The sequence below is a fragment of the Oreochromis niloticus genome, linkage group LG18, assembly GCF_001858045.2.
Source record: "Oreochromis niloticus isolate F11D_XX linkage group LG18, O_niloticus_UMD_NMBU, whole genome shotgun sequence".
Classification (NCBI taxonomy): domain Eukaryota; kingdom Metazoa; phylum Chordata; class Actinopteri; order Cichliformes; family Cichlidae; genus Oreochromis; species Oreochromis niloticus.
The window spans coordinates 23,376,292-23,396,469 of NC_031982.2; the positions used below are offsets into that span (position 1 = coordinate 23,376,292).

At 42.5% G+C, this 20,178-nt stretch overlaps 1 protein-coding gene across 1 annotated transcript in view; it reads right to left on the reverse strand.

Moving 5' to 3' along the window:
• LOC100692990 (receptor-type tyrosine-protein phosphatase F) overlaps positions 1 to 20,178 on the reverse strand; it is a 158,513-nt gene that overhangs the window by 7,868 nt on the left and 130,467 nt on the right. Inside the window, 9 exon segments of the mRNA XM_013273333.3 lie at positions 1,482 to 1,660; positions 2,940 to 3,225; positions 3,700 to 3,854; positions 4,541 to 4,660; positions 9,171 to 9,346; positions 9,702 to 9,825; positions 13,041 to 13,114; positions 13,117 to 13,137; positions 17,087 to 17,199. Coding sequence (XP_013128787.3) covers positions 1,482 to 1,660; positions 2,940 to 3,225; positions 3,700 to 3,854; positions 4,541 to 4,660; positions 9,171 to 9,346; positions 9,702 to 9,825; positions 13,041 to 13,114; positions 13,117 to 13,137; positions 17,087 to 17,199 — 1,248 coding nt within the window.

The following is a 20,178-nucleotide window of genomic DNA, read 5'->3' on the forward strand; positions in this document are numbered from 1 at the left end:
TCCTATGGTATTCTTTACACCTGTAACAATCAGTGATGCCAAAAAAAAAGAGAAAGAAGACTGCAGGCCTGCTACACGCAGTATAGTCAGAAAAGTATCAGGATAGCGATGCATGCTTTGCTGTTTTAAGCCGGGACTCCAGGACACTGAATTGGAGCATGGCTGCAGAAGGGTGTTTACATCCACGCTGGATGAATCATACAGGAATGAAAACTTGCAAGTCAGGAGACAGAGGCTAACTAGAAAGGTTAACAAAAAGTAATTATTGTATTTAATATTTGCTTGCAAATCCCGCTCTATCAATGTCTGCCTGAGTTCTAGTACTCATTAACATTGGCAGACACTTCCCTGGTGATGCTCTGCCAGCTCTGTACAGCATTCATCTTCATTTTCTGCCTTCAGTCTGACCCTGTGTATAAAAAGGGTCTAAAAGCCTTTTACTGTTACCACAAATTAGATGTGAACACCCTCAAACAACCACAAATGGTTTGCCTAGTGTTATTTTGTACTCTCCTAATGTTTATGAATCCACTGACAGAAACAAAACCAACAATTTATTAATTGCACTAACTAGTTTTGCATCTGTTGCCGAAGCCTGATACAGTTTATTTTTTAATGCACTACATAATTTCTTATTGTCTAAAAACTGTTAAAAACACATCAACCGTTGACATGTTTCTTAATTACTATGAGCATTCAAATTGTAGTTTATTTAGAGCCAATCCCACATACAGGCAGGGGCGCCAACAAGGGGGGCAGAGGGGGGGCACAAGAGAGAGGAAGACACCCTACAATAAGTTGATTAACTTATTTATTCCAGCATATATAATTTCTGGCATTCCTATTGTGTCACTTTGTATGTCCCTCACAATTTCCCATTGTCACCCCCTCCCCTCTCACACACACAGACAGAAGGTTGGTGGCACACCGTGTGACACCCTGATATTCTTAGTGGCCCTAATATAGCTAACCCATACAGAGCTGTCCAAGCTAGCAGTATGAACAAGCAGTGAAAGCCTACACACAGCCTGTCTACTACAGACAATAAACAGGGCTGGTGATGTGCAGATGATGGTGTTGAATTTTGGGAAACACTCATAACGACACTTCAAAGACAGCGTGGGAAACTCTTCTATTACTTGGTGCTGTTTGTATTTGGGGATACCAACAGTATCTGAATAAATTACCCCATAAATTCTCCACTTAATCCTGTTAGTTTTCCTTAAAGTAATGTTTGAAACAAGGCTTACATTTTTTTTAATACAATTTGCTTTTGCAGTAGGAACAAACAGGCTTGGAAATGTGAGTCAAAGACACTGCAGTATTTGTAGTGAAGTTAGTGGATGAGTGGTGCTTAGCTGGTTTGGATTTGTTGACAGAAAAACACAGAATAACGCCACACTCGCCTTTTACAGCAAGCGCAAGATCAGCTCTTTAAATTCACAGCCGCTCAGATCTTGAAGATGAAGTCCTTTACTGACCTGTAGCCATCGATGCAGCTGGCGTTGATATAGTCTGAGCCCTCGACACCTCGGATGGGCTGCAGGCAGACACGCGTGGATTCGAAAGGCATGATGTTCACCAGGCGGTTCTTGAACTTGTTGCAGGGCAAGTTGGCGCTGATAAAGCGTGACGTGTGGGCTTTGGAGTTGGCCAGTCTCTGTTTAAGAAACGGTGGGAAGAAACCAGGCAGGGAAAGAGATAGAGAGAAAAAAAATCAGTCAAGTAAATAAACAAGGATGCCTCTCTATCCATAGTTTCTTTTGATTGGATACCCCAAGTAGAAGGTTTAAAGAGCAGGTGGGCGGGGTTTCATTGCTCGCAGCCAGAATTATGTGTTTAAGATGATCATAATAGGGATATCTGCTCTCTTTGACATTACACAGTACCAAGAGGTAAAAAAAACTGTTTACAGAAGTCTGAAGAACAACTCGCCACATTTACTATGAACATTAACCACTTTAACAGTATAGAAAATAAGGAAAAAGCATAACAGGTCCACTCAAAAGTTTACTCCTAACTAGAGATGGTCTAATTCAGAAATCTGCTGTCTGCAGTAGACTGTCTCCCATAGCGTCCCAGAGCTTGCTTGAAGGACTGTAGGCGTGACATGCTCAGTGCTGGCAGTGGACAGAGCACAGATGGACAGCACAGGAGCGTGCATGGCCAGTTATCGTACTCCAGGAGAATTTGTGCATGTGCGCGTGCGATGTGGCCAGACTGTGTGGGCATGGAGGCTGTGGCCCCCACGTACGCCACAATCATTCTCTCACTCTTTCATTCTCTGTTGTTGGCAGGAGTGTAGATGCTATTATCACTTCAAACAGAATGGATCATGGTCATAAGAGGGCTAATGGCAGAGCCGCGCTGGGAGGAGAGTGCGTAATAACATCACAGTCAATGGCTATTGACAGAAGGTGTGCGCGTGTGACTACGACCTTGAGCACCAGCTGTGTGTATGTGCGAGTGTCAGTCATTTTGTAACTCTCCATGTGTATGTGTGCTCACGTGCTTGTTCTTGTACATTTGTCCCTGAAACATGTGTTGGTCTGTATGCAGTGATGCTGCCGTGCAAACGGCTGTGATGTCTCAGCACCGATGTCACTGATTTAAAAAAAAAAATTAAATTCTTGTGCAGTGGCCGATTCGGTGAACTCATTATTTGTGACACTGACACAGATTTTGCAGCTGCAATCTGTTGCACCTTTGACAAGATTCCACCATAAATGTAGCAGAACAAACAGGTTTTGTTCATGTGAGGAAAAACAGGCAGAATGGTAACTTTATTTTGTAACTTTTGTTATTTATTACCACTTCCTGTGCAGCAATGCATTGACTTTTACACACTCTTGATCAGTGAAAGTTGTTCTTTAAGATTAAAGTTCAATATGCTTATGTAATTATGAAAAAAGTTCATTTGATGTGTGTGCGTCAATCACCTTGAACTCCAGCTCCATAGCGGTGACCGTCTCTCCAGGTGCGGGCTGGGTGAGTTTCTGGATGTGGGCGTAAAGATTGCGGGCTGGCACCTCGGTGTTGCCACAGGTGGCGGCCTCCAGTAGGGCTTCATGAATAAAGATGTACTGGTCCTCAGTCTGGACCATATAGTTCCTCTGGGCACGCATGCACGTCACATGGCCGTATATGTCTACAGATTTCTCATGCTTCATGCGCTCCAGCATGGCATCGATCACAATGAAGCAGCCAGTCCTGCCCACGCCCGCACTGGTGGAGAGAAACGGAAAAATTAATATGTTTTCCTGTTTGTACAGACGATCATCATGCGGTCGAAAGACATCATTAACACAAAAAACAAACATGCATTCAGGAAGACTGTAGAGTATCGTAAGATTCCCGGTTCTTTAATATTCTCTCTACACTTGACAGCTGAAAACTCAGCATCTTATCATCCGGGGTTGGTTGTTTTACACCTGCTAACAGTAACAAATTACTGGGGCAAATTAATATATCATTACTCTATAATAATACCATCAGCAAATTAATATCAGTGTCCACAAGAACAACATTTTATCATCCCTGTTGCAAATGATGTCCTTTACAGAGCAGATTCATAACTCCTGTTGTTACAAGTACTTCCATTAAATATATTTTAATGGTATTTCAGATTTTAGTATGTATCTATTATTCTGTGTGATTAATGCACGACTAAAAACACAGCTTGTTTCTTCATGTTCCCACCTGCAGTGGACCACCATGGGCCCTGCATCTGGAGGATTGCAGGCTTTTACCCGCCGAAGGAAGGCCAAGATCGGTGTGGGATACTCGGGCACCCCGTGGTCTGGCCAGGCCATGAACTGGAACTGTCTCACCTCCCTCTTTTCACTGGAGCCATTCTGTGGGTGAATCAGTTTAGTCAATGAAACAGAAAGATGGGAGATCCTGGCATGGTAAAGTGTAACTGGCTCCTTTAAAGTGAGACATTTTCATCTTTAATAAGTAAAGGTCATGCTTTTTTTTTTCATGTGATTCATCATTCTTCATCATTCACATGAAATTCTGCAGTAAAATCTGAAAAGCACATGTGTTTGACTATTTTAAGGTCTCAAGTTAACGCATAACTTTGATAGCAGTACATAGAGCGCTCTACTTTTAGGCCTGTGATCATGCTGCAAGTGTAGGTGTAGATAACATGTATAATTTTGGAACTGAGCCCCAGCGGTCTCTCTGAAGGGGTTTCTTGGCATTGTCACCATTTCTGATTGAAACTAACTAATCATTCCAGCCAGAGACTTGCATTTAATTAGGAATTATAAAAATGTTAGAAATTATAAGCAAGTGATGGAAAAAAGAAATGGAAGAGGAGAAATAAAGGACAAACCATTAGTCACATCATCACTGCACTGAAGTAAACGAATCAAAGTGAGAGAAAAAAGTGCTTCTTAAAAGAAAAAGAGATGAATGTTGGAAGTTACAAAAACAATTACAATAATGGAAAAATTATTCATGTATAATAGCCTTTAACTGTCTGCAGAAAAATGAGGAATTGCATTTAGACTGCAAATGAAAAAGGCTACTCTACCTTGTAGAGGGCGAAAGTACGGACGCTGTACGTTGCCAACTCTACAGTGTCCAACATGGTGACCTGGATCATCCCATAGGTCTCTGTTCCTCGCGATGGCCAATACTGGTCACACTTCACCTGGCGAAGCAAAAGAGAGGGCACGCTGTCAGGAGTGAACTGCTGCGAGTATGCACCACGAGGCTAGTGAGAGGCTTGTAGGATCACACTGATTAACAAGGAGGGAACATTAAAGAGGTCAGATCAAAGGCTTTGTCCACTGTCTAATTAAAAACTGAAGACTCGGCGTCAGCTCGGGTATCCGCTACAAAAAAAAAAAAAAAAGGAGCACCGCAGAAGCAAGCTTTTGCATGAGCGTTCATGTGCGTCCGCATTTGAAGCGGGCTTCAATAGAGCATAAAAAGCCCACTTTGTCTTTTACCAGCCTGTGATCATTTTCAATTAGCTAATTGTCGGGTGGTTCGCACCCCTTTGTCATGTATGCTTTTGGCGCATTTGTGCTGATTGGGTGCTGCATTGTGGAGGGAGATGTGTCTAAAAGCCTGTTCTGACCAGCCGTGAATGGACAGCAGGTTCGGCCACCTGGCTCCATATGTCCACAGAACAAACTTCGCTGTGGATGAGACTAAAGATTCTCCAAACACTAGCACCGAGTGTCTGTGTATCTCTGAAATGACGACTGGCCTTCATTTTACTCCTTGTGGCTTAGCAACGTGTAGTTGTCACTACTTTAGAATAAAAAAGAAAATGTTTCTTTTCACAGTTTTCTTCACTCAGAAATAACCTTTCCTACCAGACTGATGAATTTAATTGCTGAAGGTAACTTGCCAAAAACTGGACTTACAAAAATGCAATCACATAATAAGTCATTTGATATTTAGAAATGCTTTCATTGCCTTCAACAACTACTGAACAAAGTTTAATAGTTAAGGTGATGAATAACCTTGATACCTAAACACTGGGAATAGCCAGCCTGGTCTTGCCCAAGTGGGAAACTCTCAGGCAGAAAAATGAAGGCAGTTCATTCATCCCAAGGTTATAGGGGCATAAACATGGGATGGTTAAAGGTCAAGAAAGAAAGCCCAGTCCTAAAAACAGAGAAGGTGTCTGTCTCTGAAATTCAAACTGGGAGTGGTTCCTATTCTACTTCTGGAAACTCCAGGAACCACAAGGGTAGTCTGCACTCAGAGTGATGTGCTGTTTTGAGATAAAATAAGATATTTAAGACATGTTTATAATATCCACTCTCTTTTAAATACAGTCTGTGGTCTTTCCCTCTAGTTCCTGGCCTAAGTCTAAAAATTTATTTGGAAGCACTTCATGTTCAGTATGACCCTTTCAACGCTTTTTTTCCAGTCAGTTACAGGCACAGAAACAACAACGACAGAATCAGCTTTAACGTCAGGAATCCTGGGACAACAACTTGCTGATATTGATTTGGATAACATGAGAGGAAGAGATGTGGCACGGGTGAGCTAATCATATTGATAGTGCAGTACAGAGCTGACATTTGGAAGCACTTTGGCTGTCTCAGAAAGCTGGTAAAAATTGACAAACAAAATGCACTAAAATTCACCCCCTCACATTTCACCTCCCCCGGTGACAGCTTCCATTCAGAGGCAGAGGCAGAGCTCGCAGGAGAAACTCAATTGAGTGATGGGGAACTGCTTGCCGTACAAACATATGGATTAGCAGTCACCACTGTAATGAATATCTTTGTGCTGCCTGAGGTTGGGTGGCATATTCTCCTACACAAAGAACTACAGAGGGACATGCGCACACACAGACACACACAGAGGCTCCAGGTTTCACTATCATCTGCTTCTGCTTTGAACCTTGCTTTCTCACATGTCGTCACCTGGCCTTTTGCAGCTGGCATAGACCTCTTATCTACACACACACACACACACACACACACACACACTCAAGTGAGTAATACCGCTGGTCTCATTTCAAGTCCTGACCTTTTAGGGTTTTACTAACTGGTAATGCAAGAGGAAGCAGAAATTTTTCCTGCAGCCGGATCTCATCATATTTGTCAAGCGGCTGCTCTGTTTGGCATGAGACGTCAGTCTAACTGGGTGGTGGGAGGTTGACTCACGCACCATATGCGCCTGAGTGCATCTGCGAGAGAGACGCTGACAAATAAAGATTGTGTATTTATATAAAAGGGGTGGACAAAAAAACAAAATTCCCTGAAACAGTGAAGTAAAACCATGTGTCTAATTAGAAGCACAGGCATTATTTTGGGATGATTTTGCAAATGTATCAATGCATTTCTCTTCATTATCACACTGCAAACACTGTTTGTTTGATACAGTTTGGAGCCTTAGTGTTCAATATTATTCCAAAATTAAATTAGGGAATCTAATAAGTTTAGCTGACTGTTGGCTGTCTCGTACTGTTTTGGAAAAAGTCATTTAAAAGTTGTCACATACATGCCGCTAATCATGATTAAACTAAATGTTTAATCTTCTGTATAGAGAAAGACTGCTTTGATTTGTATGCACCACATGTATCACAATATATTTACAAAGTATTACTGCACAGCTCTTTGTGAGCATTAAGCTATACTGAAAATAGAAGTTTGTGGAAGGAGGGATTTTGGAGGGGTTAACACTGCACAGAGTCACCACCTTCTGGTTTGGAAATGAAACTGCACCCCCAAAGCTTCGTCCACCACTCCTGTGATGTCATACGAAAAAAAATAAAAAATCCAATGTAGTCTGATATGATTTGGAAAAATACTTCCACCCCCAGCTGGTCGAAGGCGGGTTTGGTTCTTTGTGTCTCTCTCCATGGTGTTGGCAAACCAGCGGATTTCAAAATGTGTGTAGGAGGTGGGGATTGGCTCCGAGGCCTATTCATTTTTCTTTAGGTTCCTCATGTCGTGGTGTTTCAGTTCTTTATATCCGTATGTATATGCACAGCCACCACTCTGGGCTCAAAGAAGGAGAGCCTGCTTATCTGTCACAGGGTTCTGAAATTGCCACTCAGACGCACTAAATATACCAAGAGGTTTGCGAATACAAGTATGTCCTCCCCATCAAGTGAATGTGCAATAAAACTCATCTAATCAAGCTGAATATATTCTCCCAGGAACAAATAAATGAGTTCTGTTCTGAGAAGACATATTGTGCTCACAATTTGCCTAAATGATTGATTGCACTGATAGCTTAAAATTAAAACAGATGATATGTTGTGAAGGATAGCAAGTAATTTAAAGCTTGACAAAACAATTTCGAAGAATCGGTATAGATGAACTGAGCTTCAGGTAATGATCTTCTCCCCCAAAACAGTCAAGTCTGGGATTTTGGAAACAAACTCTTATTTATACTTCTTCTCTTTTCCCGTTCTTTATCTGGAGACTGTCTTTTATTAGGGTACTGTATGCATACGCTAATAAAACAGCACATACTGGCAGGGCTCCATGCTGATATTTTTTTTCCCCCTCCAAGGAATTCATGAGCATGATTTTGTGATGGTAATTAAATAAACCCAGTCCAATTTTGAATCTCAAGTTGTCTGGTGCTCTTTTTCTTCCCCCCCTCCCCTTCTTTTATTAGCATAGATTTATTTTAGGAGCCCACAACTGTTGTTAGATGACAATCCTTTTTCATTCCAACTTCAGAAATTTCATTATAGTGCTGTGGCTTTCGTGGTATTACTATATGTATGGAACCTTGATAAGGAAGTGCCAAAAATAAATACGCAGAAATTGAGTATTGAACAATTTTTTTTTTTTTAAATCAAAGAGAGTTTGCATTATCAGATTTAAATATATACGTAGTGCACATGCATCATTTTCACGTGGGACTGTTCAACAGCAGGATTGCAAAGTTAGATGCAAAGTTGCCAGGATAACTTCATCATAAGTGACAAACAAACAACAGAAACGGTAAGAAGGTTTGTGCTGTTACCTCACAAACATATTTAGACAGAGTTCACGCAGACGTTTTTTAGAGATTGCCGAAGACTGCGGAGAAGAGCAGCAACATGAAGCGATACTGTCCGCAGACAACCAAAGTATCCTTTGAAGTCCTTGTGACTTTGATCAGGCTGACAAATCCAGCTTTAAAGCAGGACTGGGTGTCTATATGCCTTCAGGCTTTGTTGGGTGTAAAGTTCCTCAGTGTGAAGCTACATAAATATATATACACAGTCCATTTGTGTATCAGAAAACTCCATTTCTGTCCACTTTTTGACTTCCAAACGTCAGCTGATGGTTGGGTTTGTTTGCGGCATTGTCAGCCTCGGTGGCTTTAAGTTCTATACAAGAGTCCTTTGTTTTGCTCTCCTCTCTGCACCAATAACAGCTACTGGTTTGTTGCCGTGGTCACACAACACTGAACAAAAAAACCTCTCCAAGATAAACAAAAAAAAACATTTTACAACTAACATATTAACAAGCATTAAACATTATGTACCACTTAAAATTCATTATTATCATTGCAATTAATAATTTATTATAATCACTTTTATGGGGTTCATTATTAATAAATTACATAATGCATGTAAAAGAAATTTGAGTATGCACATTATGTCATTAAATCAATGCATAATTAATGCTTTGTGCAGGAATTGTTGAGGAATGAAGTTGCACATTGCAATATTTTTAAGGCTTCCTTACCCTTGACTTTTCCTCCAGTCTGGTCATCATGACAATGGTGCTGGATCTCTGCTCCCACACCATCCTCCAGAAATCACTCAGTGTCTCTGGCAGAGGCCCCTGAGTAGCAATGTAGGCATTCTGCTTCCTGTAGCCGTCGATGTAATTGGCATTAATGTAGTCACTTCCTGGAACGGCTGTAAAAAAGACAAACAGTGTGAATAAAAATCCTATTAGACAGTACAGTAACTTTAATAATATTTCACTGTTCAATGACAGATTTATGGATATTTTCCCTTTGATTTCTGGCAGACAGTGTACAAAGACAACCTGTCAGTCAATCGCCTAGATTACACAGGTCTCTATGATTTACATGCTTAAATCAATACTGAACAAAAAAAGATACTTGGGTTATGTGTGCAAAATTTTCATCTTTTAAACCTGCACCTGCAGGCGTACAACATGTCCTTGGAAGTTTTGAAGGAGGCCTCAATCGATGGCGATGTCAGTCAATAGCTATCTGAGGGGTTAAGTGGTTGCGTGAGCTCTTACCATCAACGGAGGTGAGCACCACTCTGGAGTGATCATAGGCGATTACGTTTGCATAGCGGTTCTTTGGCTTGTTTACTTCCATGTTTGAGTTTTCCCAGGTAAACTGCTGGCCTGGATCAATGGACTGTGAGACAGGACAGAGGAAGGAGGGAACAACAAAAAATAAATGAATAAATGAAGTACGAATGATTATAAGAGAATGAACAGAGAGCCACGGAGCAAAACGAGAAGTGCGGCTGTGCTGTGGATACCAGCTTACAAATGAATCCCTGACGCTCGCTGCTCTGCAGCTGCTTTTTGTGGATTAACAGTTTGGTTATCTGCGTGACATTTGCTGTCTTATGCTAATGAAGTACAAATATAAAGGGTCTCAATTTTTCATAGGCAAAGTGTAGAAAGACTTTAGTTTTAGCTGAGAAGCTAGAAAGGTTTTAAGTTTGCAGTCCACAATTTGACAATTCCACTGAATTACCTTATCCTGGGAGGTCATCTGCACAATTTGGTGCAGTAACCACAAGTGTTCATTCCTTTCTCTATCGTATCTTCCTAGCTTGTGTTTTTGTCTAATCCTCTCTCTTTCTGACCCTTTCCCTCTTACGTCATTTGTCTCTTGGGCTAAGACGACAGCAGGCTGCATATATATCGATCCGGGGAGATATGTGATGGCCTCTTATCCCTTGCTAGATAATGTCACAGAATCTCTTGTTATGCCATATCGATCCCCCACAGCTCACGCCGGAACCATGTCCAGTAATTCCCCGGGCCTCGTGCCTCACAAATCCAGCAGGAGTTAAAATGACACATTCAAAATTCATTCTCTAACTTAATGCAACTACTTCAGTAATTTAATTATTACAGGTCATTTTACGTCAAAATGTTACAGCACAGCTATCATGTAAAAATACTCAGATAATGGAAGAAATCTATGGTGAAGCCTCGAGAGGAGGAAAATAAAGATCCTGGGCCATTAAATGTTTCTGCAAAAAAGTGCTTATACGAACAAAGCAGGTGAAGTTGTCCTTATTTGTAAATCAAACGTACAGCAAATTGCCATTCAGCTGCTTTCTTACAAACACAATGAACTGATAGCTCTCCTAAAGTGGCACCTACATTAGTATAAATGTGGCATAAAATTGAAATTTAAGCTATTCCGGACTTTTGTTTCTGAACAGGACATAAAAATGTAAAATGCTCATATGCAACTACAGCTCCAATTTGCTCTGCGGTGAGTGTCACAGGGGCACAAGCCTATTGCTGCTGATGAGCTCAGCACTGCCAATTTTTCTGTCCGTGGCCGTCAGTGTGAAGAGAAAAATTTTATTTGCAGTCAAAACATGTCATATCGATTTGAGAGCTCAGTGAACACAGCAGGCACACTAGGCTGATGACAACTAGCAAACAAGTTAGAGGTAGAAGTGGCAGAAAGAGGTGAGAGGCAAATGCCCAAGGTACTCTCAATGACACAGTGGAAATATTTTAAAATGAACATAATGATAGTGCTATGACGACGGCTGCATGATATTGCTTCCTGCGATAAAAAGACTGTCAGGGGAGCTGCAGCATGCCTGATTGACAAATTCTGCTCATTACCCAGTGTGCTCATTGCTCAGTGTGATGAGAGGAAGTGGCAAAGCCACTACATATTCTGAGCCTTGGGGTAAGACGCAACGGGAGCAGCCGGCGAACGTGACTGTGACAAAGCGCCATGAGCTCTGCCACAGCGCCATGGCTGGCACAGAGATGGATGGCCATCTGCCGGGCGATGGAGGGGGTCTTCCCTGGCTTGGAATGACTGGTGCAGGAAGGGAATGGTGCTGGGCTGGTTGCCTGCAGTCATACAAGCCACTTCTCTGGCTTGATTCGTTTACACTAACTCAACAGGCCGGCAGGGTGATGTTGTAGAGAGGCACTGAGCAACACAAGGAAGAACTTAATTGAGAGCAGATTTTTACCAAGGCCTAATTATCTCCCCGGTTAGTTGTTAATTTCACAGCGAGTCAGAAAATGTCCTTTAGAAACATATTCTGCACCTTATAAAATGAAAAACTTTGCAGACAAATGTATGCATAATTTGTCGTGCACTGTTAACGGCTTCTTCTCAGAGATATTTGATGTTTCAGTGAACAAAATGTCCATTTATCCATTTTTTTTAACTGCTTTTGTAACTTAGGATCGTGGCTGGTTTGAGTCCATCCCAGCTGTCATTGGATGAAAGGCAGGCTACATCCTGCAGAGGTCGGCGGTCTATCAAAACATGTCTCAGTAAAGCAGGTCCTGTAAACTAGAACCTCCAAAATTCCAATGCACATTTTCAGCTCCAACGTGTTGCAGCAAAACACTAACGCTTTCTAAAGAAAGGATTAATCACACAGCTGCTGTGTTAGTTTGAGCTGGGAGTATTCCAAAAAATGAAAACTGAATAAACAAGGCCGCTATCATTCATAAGGCAAAGTACACAAACACTACATTTTAAAGGCAGAATTTTTATAATTGTATTTATCTAGCTTGCTTTGTGGGTCAGCAAGTGTGTTAGAACAGTTATATAAAGCTATCAAATTGATGTCATTTTCCCCGTAATCACTGGACAGAGCAGATAGCCGAACAGCTCAAATAAAATGTTTGCTATAGTTTGCTTATGATGTTGCGTGGGAAATGGTTATGAGGTTGGCAAAATTACTTTGCTGTTTCTCTCGGGGTGCAAAATTGCGCAGAATGACATCTTGGTGTACGGTCACGAACAAACTGAAAGAGGCGAGAACATAACCTTCTAGATCGATGTAAAACAATCAGTCACAAAAAAAAAAAAAAAAGACTTGTTGGAGCCATTGATGGAATAAAGCTAATTAAAGAAAACACATCAAACAAATCAGCAAATAAATAAAAGATGTTTTTTCTGCATTCAAGGATGCCTCTCCACTTCATCTGGCCTTGCTTAGTACCCAGACGAACTATGTGCCACTTTAAATGCAAATTTGCTTTTGTTTTTGTGAGGAAGAACACCGACTAGAGATAATCTCTCACCGAGGCTGCCTGTAAAATAACGTTCCTCAGGAAAACATCAACACGCACACAGATTGCTTAAGCAACTTGCCACCTACTAGTTTTGTGAAAAGGCATCTCACAGCATTTAATGTAAGTGTTGGTTTCCTAGTGAGATTGGTAATAGAGTTGTAAAAATGACTGAGGAATGTCCGCGTAAGAAAGCTTCCATAATCTATTAGAATACAAGCATATGGGATCAAAGAGAAAAACTTCCCCCCAGATATCATAACAAAGAAACACATTTTCACGCTTGAAGGAGTGAAAATGTCTGATACAGCATTAGTGCGCTGCTCTTACCTCGTACTCCTGGGAAAAGCGGAGGCCGTCATTGGCCTTGAGTCGCTCTATGTGGTCAGCCAGGTCAGCGACGGGAATGGGGGGTGCTCCCTCATTCCTGGGAGAGAGGAAGAATAGGGGTGGGGTGGGGGGGTGGAGAACAGAATGAGACCTGGCTGTTTTTACGTCAAACACGCACACTGACTTGCACAAACACTGGTAGGACCACAGGGTGAGTGAGGCTGCCGGTGGGACCATGGGGTGGCTGTGTAACAGTGAGGAGTGTGCACTTTGTTCAACAATGCATGAGGCGAGGGAGAGAAGAGAGGGCAGAAGGGAGAGAAGAGAGAGAGAGAGAGAGAGAGTGCACAAGTTGAAACAGGCTTGTGACATTTGGTGACATTTGGTGATATCGTCATGCTAAGTGAGTAGGACAGAGGTGGGGCTGATACGGAGATGCACATGAGTGACTGGGTGAGCATGCTCCTTGGAGGAAGCAGGAGACAGACATCTCTCTGACTCCACAAAGCTCAATTGGTGGCAGAGGTGGGCCCAGAGCAAGAACCCGCAAGTCTCTACAAATCAGTCACACTGTCACTTCCTACTGAGGAAAAAAACTGACTGGTCACCAGCCAAAACTCATTTCTTTGAAAATCCCTTTCCCTACAATAGACTATCTTTCGGGCCAGCCTGGAGCGCTCGGGCTGGATTAATTTCAAACAACCCCCCTGCCGCTCTCTAGATTTCTCATCGCTGGGTTATTGGATGATTTATTGCTAATCTACCGACACAAATTCCCCCTGTGCCTCTGAACTTGGCAGGGCTATGTACTTAAAGGGATTGCTGGGAACTTGGCTCATGTGTTAAAAGTTAACTGTATGTAATGCATGAAGACACTTTAAAGTTATACACGGAGCATCATTAACCTTACACACAGCCTTGAAGTCACACAGATCAGACGCTTTAAAAATGCAGATATATTAACATTAGTGCCTTTGGCTGAGCACATCTATAAGGTCATGGGTCATGCTTTCAGATGAGAGACCGCTCCAGCCCTAATAATGCTCTAACGTTAATGGTTAATGGCTAGTAACTATGGCCGCTGTACAAGATGAGACCTGGCCAATTACCCAAATTGAATTCTATCACACAGAGGAGCCTATGAACACATTAACATCGGTGTGTATGTGTTTGTGCGTTTTCACCAAGGTTTTTTTTTTTCTACAGCAGTGTTGTTGGTTAAATGGAGAGTGAAGCCATAGATAACAAGGCTAATGTAGAGCATGTGTAACTGTCCGCACTGCTCAACTACCCATGAAACCATCTAGTCCACTGCTTGTATCATAAAGGTGTTGTGGGAAGTTCACAACCAAAAGAGGACATTGCCGCATCCTTGGAATGCCAGAAGCTATAAGCTTGTAGGCTCATGATGTCTGTCGGGATTGCAACGCGGGAATGGGTTTCGGGAGAGAGGGAAGAAAGACTGCATGTGTGGGAAATACACAGTAGGTGAGAAAGCAGACTAACTTGGAGTGTTGGGGCAGCGATGAGAGCTGGGACCTGTGGAGAGAGGAGAGTGAAGGAGGAAGGAAGAAGAACACTCAATCAATGGAGGTGGCTCAGGATCAGACTAGGGCCAAACAGTATCTGCAAATAACCTTTCAAGCTAGCTGGAGTGTGCAGCAAGTGCTGTTTGCCCTCTTGGGACAATTCAAGTAGTGCAGTTTACACTGTTAAACAAAAGTGCATACAAAGCTTGACTTTAAAGTACTCTCCTGTGGCAGGATGTGTAAACTCAGTGCACTGCATCACAGAGTAAAGGCCACTACATGTTTCAGCTTAAGAGTCAAGAGGAAATGTTGACATCTGGTTGGTGAAAACTTTACTTGAAGGTAAAAGTTTTGCTAAAATCCCTTTCTGTACGTGAATCATTTGCATGCACAGGTACCCACCCAGTCAATCGGGAAGCCAAGCAACTGTGATGAACAACTTGACAGAGTGGGTAATAATTAGATTTTTTCAGTTAAACTGAGGGTTGGTTTAAATTCCTAATAAGAGCCTGTGTTCTTTGCTTCATTAAACATCTTTTTTTGTTCTTTAATGAAGTTACCACATTCCCGGCTATTAACTAGGTGAGCACAATACAGTTATTATTGATAGATGGCCTGGCCAAACTTAAAATGCAGGTCACATAAACAAGTAATTTCCCTATCACTTCAGCAAACTGTCTCTAAGTGGTACTTGATGCTATATTTAAAGTGTTAGCAACAAGTGATCTTAAGTAAATATTTGCAAATACCATCTGATCCACGTCTGTCAAGGATAAATCAGGTCAGTTACTCAGAGAACCACACGACTGCTGCTGGAGTGCCAAAAAACGCACAGCCGAAAGCCTGTTGAACAAACCAACATGCCGGAGACGTGAGCTGCAATCGGCCGGACCGTTTCGACAACAATCAGTATCAGAGCAGGAATGTTCACCTGCTGGGGGCGAATCAAAGAGAGAAAAGAGCGACAGGACAGAGGAATGGGCCGTTCAATATTCTCTCAGCTCAGGCTTGGAGTCTTCTATGATTTCACAAGCTAGACACAGCCTTGGTAATTTTTGATAATCACCGCTCTTGAAGCAAAACAGCGAGGTGGAAAAGAAGAAAAAGAAGGAGATAATGTTGACGTAAAGGGAGAGAGAAAAGGGGAGGGGGGGGTAAGGGGAGAAAAAGAAAGAGATTACCCTGCAGGGGGAAATGGAAGACAAAAGACGAAAGAGGTGGAGTGGGAGGATGGGAGAACAGGGCTCTTTCAGAGCGACAGCACTGCTTAATTCCTCTGCAGGGGTTCAAAGGGGCTCTGTGTGTGCGTGCGAGTGAGTGTATGGCAAATGGGATCTTTAATAACCCGTGAGAAGAGATACACACGCACTCACACAATCACACACACACAGGAAAAACACACAGAAACGTGCGCGTGCACTGAGGTTGACATTTTCTCTCAGCTCCATTGTTCCCTCCGCCTGGCTCACCTTGACATCAGAGGCAGCAGGACTCATTACCAGCTGGGGGGAATGAAAGGAGCTCATGGAGGAAGGAGGAGCAAGAGACCAGAGGAGGAGGAGGAGGAAGAAGATCAGGAGGAAAAGGAAGGAGGAGGATGCCGAGGCGGGCACCCTTACATGACGCACACACAGACTTCAGCAGCGTGTGCGGCTGGAATTTGAATTCACTCAGCCTGACTTCACTGATACCGTCAGCTGGGTATGACGCGATCATAGTTTGTTGATTTCTGCTTGCTGCCCTTTTTTTTTTTTAAAGAACTGGTGAAATTTTCTTCCTGACAACAAATCAAATAAGCCGTACGTGTGAATGTCATAAAGTAACACATGCTACAAAACACTAATAAACAAGAGATCCATCAAAAGAATGAGTAAGGAAGGCATTCACTGCAGAGCAAGATTGCTTCAGAGAAGGCTGTGCAGATTCGAGTTGGGGGGAAAAAAGCAATATCTACTATTTTTCAAAAAATCTTGAAAATAAAAGACATTAAAGAATACTATTAAAGATATGAGTCACCTTTATATATTCTTTCAGCACTGAAGATAAAATCTGTTTTTGAGTTACTGACTGATGAATTTTAGGAGCGCTTTCATTTTGGAAATGACGCTCTTCCAAATCCCTAGTCATGAAGCAGAATATCCTTTTTTCTTCATTTTGATATTAAAAAACTGAATTCTTTTCCTGCAAAGCACTGATTAAAAAATAAAATACACAGACACATGTACAAGCTTCTAGGTTTACCCTTAAACAGACCCATGAGAACAAGTTGAAGCTGATGCCCTTTTCACGTCTTATCGAAGTTACCTCGACTTGTAAACATCAACCCTCAAGCTTTAAATTACAAAGAGAGCTTCGAATGCTTTATTAAAGCAGAACTCTGTAAGCTTGCAACTGTCTTAATAACACAGATAACTGAGTCACTACTACCTTAAACCAGAAAGTTCAGAAAGTTCCGAGCGGAAAGCAGAGAAAAGTTTACATAAACTCTTTGTTGTTCCTTGTGTAGCTGTTTGTTACCTGGGGTCTGGTAGTTGAGTCTTCTCATCTCTACAGGGTCGGAAGAGTTGCCCAGCAGGGAGTCTTTCACCCCACCCGAGTGCTCGTCTTTAGGTAAGGGTGATGCACGCTTCCTGTGGTGGTAGAAGCAGACAGTAAGGGCATTTCAAGCTGAGCTCTAAGCTCAAAGCTAGCCATACGTTCCTTAGGCTGAATAAAAGCATACAGAATGTATGCAGAAAGATTCAAAATTACATCAGCGATTCCTCTGTTTAGTTAGAAAAAGAACGAAAAACAAACAAAAAATGCACACATTTTCATGCTGTTTCACATTTGATGAGGTTAATGGCATAGTTGATGGTTTTCAAAGCTACTTTTGAGGACCACCAATTCAAGAGATGGTAGGCATCATCCTCATTAGTTTGAAAAACTGGAGTTTAATGTGTTTGAAGAAACACCGTAATTTTCCTGGAGTGGGCTAGGTTTGGCTTGTTTGCGGCTGGATAGGTGACAGCTGCAGTGTGGGAATGTGTACATGACTGCCTGTTTGTGTGTAGTAAAGATCGAAATGTGTGCTTTCCGCTGCTGTTTGTGTGCGCGAGCGCTAACAACACATTGTGTTTACTGGCTTCCAGATTGAGAGGAAAACAGGCGGAAGCTGTAATTAGCTCATCAGCTGGGTGGCACAACACAGGGTAATTAGACCAGTTCTGCAGCACCTGTGCTGCTGGGCCCGGCCTAGCTGAGTCTAGCACAGCACAGAACAGAGCAGCACAGCTCGGACTGGCTCAGCTCAGTCGACCGTGGAAAGGAAAAGAAAGCACAGCCTGCCTGTTTTCAGACAGCCAGCATCTGTTGACATACACACACAAACAGGCACACAGATGTACGCTTTCCCATCTCTCCAACTTTTACAAGTACAAACACACAGAGACACTCATACAGATACAGCTGCACACTCACAAGCCTTCTGACTGCAAATGGAAATGGGCGGAAGGAAGCATCAGGGTGCCCTGTGGAAATTTCACATCTCATTGCACTCCATTTGCAAGTGGCGAGCGTGGGTTTTAGGAAGGAGCAGGGCCTTCTGTTGAAGCCCAGCGTGGTGAGAATACACAAAGCTGCTGGTGCACACACAGCCTTAACCCGGTCCACCTCAGCCGCTGGGGCTGGGGGCCTCTCTGCCACCTGTTATCTTATGCTGCAGAGGCTTAAGTTAATGCTAGCTGCATGACGGTTAATCTATGACAAGCATCACTTCCTCTCCAGCCGAGAGCTGAGCCAGACCGTATCTGGTTTTCCCAGAGTTTGCTCTTGGGCTCGGCTAGACTGAGGGAGGGGATGAGAGAGATCTGTCCTCTGCACACCTCATCTATACCTCTGACCCACTCAGATGCCAATCAGAGCTACATGACACTTTAGTGCTGACCTAAAGTAAACTTGGCTCATCTTGGGCTCAAAGCGACGGTTAAAATGTGACAACGTAAAGTAGACGCACACTGTGAGAACATGAGTGTGTTTGCAGTACAGGGTGTGCTTAATGAGGCTAGAACAGGCCCTTTTGTTGCAACTCCTGCCAAGGGGAAGCAGGAAAAGAAGGAGGGGGAAAAAAGGCTAAAAGTAGAGGAATGGGTCTCAGTGGAAAATGTCAGCTTAAAAGATGGGAACATTTCTTTTTCAGCAGTTTCTCTGTCTGGCATTTACTTCACAATGGCCCATTCAGCAGCAGGTGATGCCTTGGCATATTCAGATGGGGCCAGTATTGAAGGGGCACGCTGACACTGGCTGGATAATGAAACGCAGCACGGAGACAAACCACAGCAGACAGAACGATCTGTGGGGGGAACACTGGGACTAGATGTGAAACATGCACCGGTACATGGACATGACCCTGGAGCTCCTCTGACCTCAGTTACACAGGGCTGCAGAGTCTGCTCTTTCTCATGTATTGTATAATTTCTTAAAGTCGAACACATCAGATGCAAAGATGATTCCTGTCAATCATATTTGAGATGATGCTTTTGCAATGTCAATTAAAGATGAGAGACAGCTAACTCCGCAACCCCATAGAGATGATTAATACCACCAATTTCACAACACGAATGAAAACGACTTGGGCAGTGGGAGATGAAATTGTGATGGATGTTTCAGGGAAAGTACCCACCTTTCCTGTTTGCTGCATTCACAAAGGCAAGAAAGAAGTCGGGGTGTTAATGTGTAATAGTCATGCAGAAGTATTTTTTAACACATATCTTGATCTAATTCTGGACCGTTTTCTAAAGACTAAAAAAAAAGCCAAATATTGAAAGCAAATGATTAAAAAAAAGTTATCGTAAAAAAAAATCGCTCGAGTCTTTTGAGAATAATCATGGCTTTGTTTGCCGCTAGTGTTGGTCTTGGCGACTCTGCAGGTAGCAATAACAACCAGAGCTACAGTGTGATTATTCCTTTGCACATTTACTGCCAGTCCGCAGTGAAAAGGGCACGCAGCCACCTCCCCACAGTCCCTCCTGTCAATCTGTGTCTACATGAAGAAAGGGCTTCCAGACAGAGGACGTGCTACTCAGCAGTGAGCTGTCTCAAGGCCTATTATTAACCAGTCCCTTTCTAAGTCTGCCGGAGACAGCAGCCACATAGCAAGGCTGCAAGGCTGAGGATGGCAGGTGAGGCACGTATGATGTGAAATTAAGATCTTGTAATGGATCCATCAGGACAAGATAGTAGGTAGGACTTAATCATGAAGAAGTGAAGTGAGGGGAAAGATTCCTGCAGCCAGTGCAATATTCTTTATAATTAATCACGTACAAACAACTGTGCATTGCTACGATGCCTGAAGAAATGCAGCTCTATAAAACCAGCCTAAGTTACTTTTTGGTTATTTGAAGAAAAAAAAAAAAAAAAGGTTAACTGTTAATTATAGCTCCATTATTTTGTTATTGAAAATCTATAATTGAAAGTCATGTCTGACAGCACAAAAGTCAAAGATGTTCAAAGTGCAAATATTCATCAGAACATAGCTGGAACTCTTCACAGCTTATAAGCAGAAACGAGCAAATGTTTGGCATTTTTGTTTAATAAATCACTTAAAATCATTAATTCTAATCGACTAATCG